General features: G+C 29.0%; 4 protein-coding genes across 11 annotated transcripts in view; 2 read left to right on the top strand and 2 right to left on the bottom strand.

The window, feature by feature from the left end:
* LOC124954495 (neogenin) overlaps positions 1-563 on the bottom strand; it is a 30,537-nt gene extending 29,974 nt beyond the window's left edge. For 3 of the 5 annotated variants that reach the window (XM_047507534.1, XM_047507551.1, XM_047507568.1), the window contains exon 1: positions 58-563. In XM_047507534.1, coding sequence (XP_047363490.1) covers positions 58-112 — 55 coding nt within the window. In that variant the 5' untranslated portion in view covers positions 113-563. The remainder of the gene's footprint in view (positions 1-57) is intronic. The other 2 variants (XM_047507542.1, XM_047507578.1) reach the window with 2 other exon arrangements.
* A 198-nt stretch (positions 564-761) lies between these two features.
* On the top strand, positions 762-2,986 carry LOC124954540 (actin-like protein 6B). 2 transcript variants are annotated; one of them, XM_047507653.1, is made up of 6 exons: positions 762-1,047; positions 1,296-1,615; positions 1,709-2,038; positions 2,116-2,367; positions 2,432-2,629; positions 2,718-2,986. In XM_047507653.1, the coding sequence occupies exons 2-6, from the start codon at positions 1,301-1,303 to the stop codon at positions 2,931-2,933; spliced, it is 1,311 nt and encodes a 436-aa protein (XP_047363609.1). In that variant the 5' UTR covers positions 762-1,047; positions 1,296-1,300; the 3' UTR covers positions 2,934-2,986. The 2 variants fall into 2 exon arrangements, with proteins under 2 accessions (XP_047363609.1, XP_047363600.1); XM_047507644.1 differs by having other exon boundaries at positions 766-1,047; positions 1,271-1,615.
* LOC124954483 (serine/threonine-protein kinase ATR) overlaps positions 1,105-6,364 on the bottom strand; it is an 18,321-nt gene continuing 13,061 nt past the window's right edge. For 2 of the 3 annotated variants that reach the window (XM_047507506.1, XM_047507520.1), the window contains exons 38-39: positions 6,005-6,241; positions 4,721-5,887 (exon numbers count right to left, since the gene is read on the bottom strand). In XM_047507506.1, coding sequence (XP_047363462.1) covers positions 5,705-5,887; positions 6,005-6,241 — 420 coding nt within the window. In that variant the 3' untranslated portion in view covers positions 4,721-5,704. Of the gene's footprint in view, positions 2,376-3,141; positions 3,324-4,720; positions 5,888-6,004; positions 6,242-6,364 lie in introns of those variants that run through there. The other variant, XR_007102558.1, reaches the window with a different exon arrangement.
* Positions 3,137-6,341, top strand: LOC124957366 (odorant receptor 13a-like). The gene is made up of 8 exons (XM_047514358.1): positions 3,137-3,937; positions 4,051-4,206; positions 4,298-4,481; positions 4,565-4,717; positions 4,803-4,903; positions 4,967-5,066; positions 5,152-5,259; positions 5,323-6,341. The coding sequence occupies exons 1-8, from the start codon at positions 3,762-3,764 to the stop codon at positions 5,482-5,484; spliced, it is 1,140 nt and encodes a 379-aa protein (XP_047370314.1). The 5' UTR covers positions 3,137-3,761; the 3' UTR covers positions 5,485-6,341.

Here is a 6,364-nt window from a genome sequence, read left to right as displayed (position 1 = left end):
ATAATTATAATAAAAGAATTTTGGATAGAGAAAAAAATGTGATATTTCTTTTTTTACCTCGTAAGACGAATGTCAACAAAGCCAACGGGACGGTGAATGTATGCGGCTCCATCGGGCACGGCGGGTGTCACAGACTCCGACGCGTGTAAAATCTCTCCTCTCCTCTTCTCTCTCTCTCTCTCTCTCTCTCTCTCTCTTTCTCTTCCACCCCGTTGTACTTTCTTTCACGCAATCTCTCCACATTCACACGTTTGCCCCGTCCTGTCGATTGCGGTACACATTTCTCGTTAGAACGAGTGGACTCATCGTCCAACGTGTGTCAAAATCACAAATCTCGCGATATTAAACCTCACCATTGTCGCAAGACGAACGACGATCCGCTTCTGGCACGATCACGGCGGAACATGGCTAACGGACGTCTGTACACCTCCGCATTGCCTCGAGTCCACGGACGATCTGACCTAGCCGACGCCATTTTGTGGGACGAACCGCGATCGAAGCACCATGTGCCGGCACGCCACAATACGATCGTACTATTTCACGCGCCGTTATTAAATTTGAATTCTTCTTTGTGTCTATTCGAAGAATGTAGTTTTGTTAGAATCAAATTATCTTCTTGACTTGCACTTTCTCAATAATATTCTTATAAATATTGATTATTCGATATTTATTATCTATCCTTTGTTTTTTAGAAATAGCATATTTATGTTCCTGTAATATCAAAATAAAATAAATTGAAAAGAAAATGTTCTTAAGATCATAATTTTGTTATTTATGAATAAAACAGCTACGTTAGTTCGTTTAACATCAATATGCAAAATATTAATTGGAAAAAAAATTATTTTTATATGTCTTATATAAATAACATTAAAATGCGTAGATGGCTGTTGAGTTGCGTTCAAATTCGTTCAGATGTATGAGACCTTCATGGCTACCGTAAGCATCTTATAGTAATCTTAGGTTATGTTCAGTGCGTCGAGAGAAAAAAGACAAATCAACGTTTATGTTGTCGTATCGTTTGATTTAATTTTTTTAAAGAAATATACGGTGAGTCATGCTGCGAAAATATATTTTACTGATAATAAATTTTTTTCAAAGTTGTTATACATATTATATTAACTAAGTATTGTTGTACAATGTTTCGAAATTTCATTTCTCTCTGATTGTAGTGACGTATATGAAAAATATGTACACATTATATCAATTGGTTTTGATTAATTTTATTTTTAACGAAATAAAAGTTTAAGAAGGATTAATAATTTTATTAAAGGTATTATAACTCACTAAAATGTCAGGAGGAATGTTATACGGAGGAGATGAAATTGGAGCCTTAGTATTTGACTTAGGACATCATTCTTTGCGAGTTGGATATGCTCAGGAGGATACGCCAAAGGCTGAAATACCAGCAGTGGTAGGTATAGGAGAAGATGCAAATAGTACAGCTACCAAAACCGAACCTATGGACATTGATGATAAAAAACCAGATAGCAATATTACACAATCAGGGACCAAATATTACATCGACACAACGATTCTTCATGTCCCACGTAAAAATATGGAAGTTGTAAGCTATATGAAGGATGGTATGATCGAAGATTGGGATCATTTTGAAAAAGTAATAGTCCTATACGTTTGATACTGTATATTGTTGTATAATTTCATATGCATATGAAATTATTTAACTTTAAGTCAATTATTTACTATATAGGTATTGGATTATACATACTCTAAGGTTATTCAATCCGATGCAGAATATCATCCGGTATTATTTTCTGAATCTCCATGGAATGTGCGTAGTAAAAGAGAAAAATTAACTGAATTAATGTTCGAAAAATATAATGTACCAGCATATTTTCTTGTAAAAAATGCTGTACTAGCTGCATTTGCAAATGGCAGAGCAACTGGTATCGTTGTTGATAGTGGTGCAACTCATACTTCTGCTGTACCTGTTCAAGATGGTTTTGTATTGACGCAAGCTATTGTAAAATCTCCTCTTGGCGGAGATTATATAAGTATGCAATGTAGACAATTTTTGCAGGTATAAAAATCCTTTTATTTCTTTTGAATATTATTAATTATGAAAAAGAAATAACTGTTTTTCTTAAATGAAAATAGGACAATGACATTGATTTGTCACCCTCTTACATGGTGGGCAGTAAAGAAGTAGTAAAAGATCATGATAAACCACGATGGGTGAAAAAGAAGGGCTTACCTGAAGTTACTAAATCCTGGCATAATTACATGGTAAAGAAACTTATTCAGGATTTTCAAGCTACTGTATTACAAGTTTCAGAAACACCGTACGATGAAAAAATAGTCTCTACAATACCCTCTGTACAATACGAATTTCCCACTGGTTATCATCAGGTAATTTTCTGAAATGAAATGATTCATTATTGAAACAATTATAATGAATTATGTGATATTTTAGGATTTTGGAAGTGAACGATTCCGCATACCAGAAGCATTATTTGATCCTAGTATGGTTCAAATGCGTGGTGGAATGGTTGGCAATACTATGTTAGGTGTAGGTCATATTGTTACAACTAGTGTTGGCATGTGCGATGTAGATGTAAGACCAGCACTTTACGGTAGTGTAGTTGTTACTGGTGGTAATTCATTTATACAGGTAAAATTGTCTTCATTAATAGATCATTGATATATCGCCGAGAAAACAAGTTCTTTGTATGATTTAATTTGAATTATTTTTTATCAAGGGTTTCCCCGAGCGTCTTAATAGAGATTTATCTATGAGAATACCATCCAGTATGAGATTGAAATTAATAAGTGCAAATGGTTGTGCAGAACGAAGATTTGGAGCGTGGATTGGAGGTTCAATATTAGCTTCGATAGGTACGTTTCAACAAATGTGGATATCCAGTCAAGAATATGAAGAAAGTGGTAAAAATCAAGTGGAAAGAAAATGTCCTTGAATTTGTATTACATGTAATTACTCATTTTTTCATAAAGTTGTATTTGTACAGTACGTTTTGCACAATTAATCCTAGCCATTGGTTAAAGATGTAAAAACAATGAAGATAGAGTTACTTCTTTTATTTATAACAAATACACGATGCATGTGCGAGAATTTTATAAATTTTAATGTATACAAAATATATTAAAGTTTTTATAAAGACCTACCTTAAAAGGCTGTGTGGTTTACAATTAAATAGTAGTTTCTACTCCACAGTTCTTTTGCCTTTGTACTTTCTTTAAACATGAAAGAGTCTGTATCTCGATCAAAGTCAATTTTTATAATAGAGTGTAATTATTCTTTAGTTCTGTATATACCCTGCATGTAAGTACAAGGCAGGTCTAGAAAACTATTAAGAAAACATGGCATTTTTAAGTGATTGTAGATACCAGGAAATCATTAATCATTCTCAATATTTTTTTCTCTCATATTGATTTGTTAATTTACTGACTTATCAGAATATAGAATATAGAGGTTTGAAAAGGCTCTTGAAATAAATATAAAATAATTATCAAAAAATTTCTGAGAATATAATTTTTCTTATGACCCCTATTAAACGGTGTATATAGCAAATATTTTATTCATGATTAATGATCAAGTATTAATAATGATCACACATAAAAGTAGACCTTTCCATTTATCCTGTTTTAGGTATTCTGTAAAACTATCTTTCTAAAATAAAAAAAAACTATAACAATAACTTTGTGTATAAAGTATTTAATACAAAATTTTATATCAAGTGGCCTGTCAAACATTCTACAAAATAAAATATTATTAATAATTTGCAATGGATATTGAACATTATGTATCTATAAATAAGAAAATTTTACAAATGGTTGGATTTTATCCAAAAAATAAAGTGAGGAGTTTTTTCTGTATATTATGCATGTTTCCTATTATTATACCACAAATAATACAAATTTATCAAGATTGGAACGATTTAAATATAGTTCTAGAAATCAGGTCTGTATAAAGAGCAAATTTAAGTTGATACATTTGAAAGAATTAAATTGAAAAATTGAAAAGATATTAAAAAAAAAAAATTGTTTATATCAATTAATATCATTGTTATATAGTTCAGTATTACTCATGATATTACTCGGTATGTCAAAAACACTAGTATGCACTGTAAATAGTTCTAATGTGGAAATTCTTATTAATTTTTTATTAACGGATTTTTGGCAATATGCAACAAATAATTTATTTTATAGAAACCTAGAAAAATATGCAATGTAAGTAACTGGATACAAATAATTGATAAAAAGTAATATTGCACAAATGAAAAGTAAAAATTATAATTATATGTATATTCCACTTTTACAGAAAAGCTAAAAATATTACAAAAGGATATTTGTTTTTAATATTTAATGTCTTGGTAGTATTTTTCACATTACCATTGATTGATGTATTTATTCTGAAATATAAAGGAATGGTTGGAAATAATTCCAACTATTTTCCTTTTATGGCATTATATCCTGATTCCTTTTATGAATTCCCACTCTATGAGGTAAGTTTGATAAATTAAGACAAAATTATAATATCAAACATTATGGACAATTCTAATAAATTATATGTTTATAAAATTAACAGATCGTTTATGTCTCTCAGATGATAGCAACTTCTATTTGTGGTCTTCTTTTACTTGCGATAGATACTTTGATAGCCACAGCTGTAATTCACACATGTGGTCATTTTGTAACATTGCAAAAAAGTCTAAACAATATAAATAAAAATTGTAACCTGGTATAATTTGGATTATTTTAATGTGATATATTAAAACAAATTACATATACAGAAATTTAGCTTAAACAAGTATTAATTATTTTAGGCGTATCAACTTCGGTATCAACGAAAGAGCTCGAAAAAAATTATAAAAAATATAAAATATCAATTAATGCGAAATATTAAGTATCATCATATAATCCTTCGGTAATTAACATTTTATATAAATTTAAACATGCACGTAAATATTATTAAAACAAATTATTGTAGATTTTGCGAAATTATGGAAAAAAATTTTAGTCTAATATTATTTTTGCAAACTATATCTAGTAGTCTGATAATCTGTCTAGTAGGCATACAAGTTAGTAATGTAAGTATAAAAAAAATTAATATATTATTTATAAAATATATATACTAATATTTTTACACATATTACAATTATGGTACATTTGTAGAGTGGTTTAACAGATGGTACTAAATCAATGAAATACTTTTCCTATTTAATCATGGCACTATCTCAATTGTTATTATTTTGTTTTCCTGGTGATCAACTGATCTATCAGGTAATAAAAAAAGCTTAAAAAAGTATATATTATTTTTACATATGTCATTATATCATATAACAGAGTTCTATGGTTAGCAAAACTATATATTCCATTGAGTGGTATCAGACATCTGTCCCAATAAAGTCTGAAGTATGTATGATGATATTACGGAGTCAAAAACCAAGTTATATAACAGCTGGAAAATTTTATGTGATGCATTTAGAGAATTTTAATGCGGTATAAATTTTCAAATGCCTTTTTAGTATTCTCATATATGACCTTAAAATATTTCTTTATACATACATTATTCAGCTTTGAAATTTAATCGTCTAATGAATTTTTGCACAATTTACAGATTTTGAATACTTCTCTTTCATATTTTATGGTTCTTAAGAATTTTAACGCATAGGATAATAATGTATAAAAAGCCTTGTACATAATAACTCACAGGTACTGTTAAATATTACATATATGCTCCCCATCCAAAATACATTTGGCAGAGATTATCTATATTCATAGCTTCTAAAATTAGATGATTAGTTTGTCCTTCAACACTAAGATTTAAAGCAATATTTTCTAATTTTTTTCCTTGAGAACGAACTAAACCTTTTAAACGTTGTTCAATGTTTTTTATATGTTCTACCGCCTAAAAAAAAAAAAAAAAAAAAAAAAAAAAAAAAAAAAAAAAAAAAAACAAAATTAATTATTTACTCTTTATAATAATAAGTAATATTTTCAAAAAAGAACTTTAAAATGCAAATACCTTTTCGTTAGTTTTCTCTCCAGCTTCTCCTACTTGATTCTTATTCCAGCTAACTAATGGATCATATACAAACGGAGTAAGTACACTTAATAACGTACTCGATCGTTGCCTTAAGACTCTCATAGTTATTTGACAGGCACGTCTAAATGGACCTTCTACTTTTAATGGACCCATAGCATCGACCATATTGTGTGTTAAACGAAAAGGTACTCTTTCTGGCCAATCTAATAGTTCACCCTAAAAATATATATAGAAAATATATCTTTGAAAAATTTATCGAATAGAATGATATATGCATATTATATATATATTTTATTTTGTATATATATATATATATATATATATATATATATATATATA

Source organism: Vespa velutina, chromosome 1, assembly GCF_912470025.1.
Source record: "Vespa velutina chromosome 1, iVesVel2.1, whole genome shotgun sequence".
Classification (NCBI taxonomy): Eukaryota; Metazoa; Arthropoda; class Insecta; order Hymenoptera; family Vespidae; genus Vespa; species Vespa velutina.
This window is presented reverse-complemented; position numbering and strand designations above follow the sequence as displayed.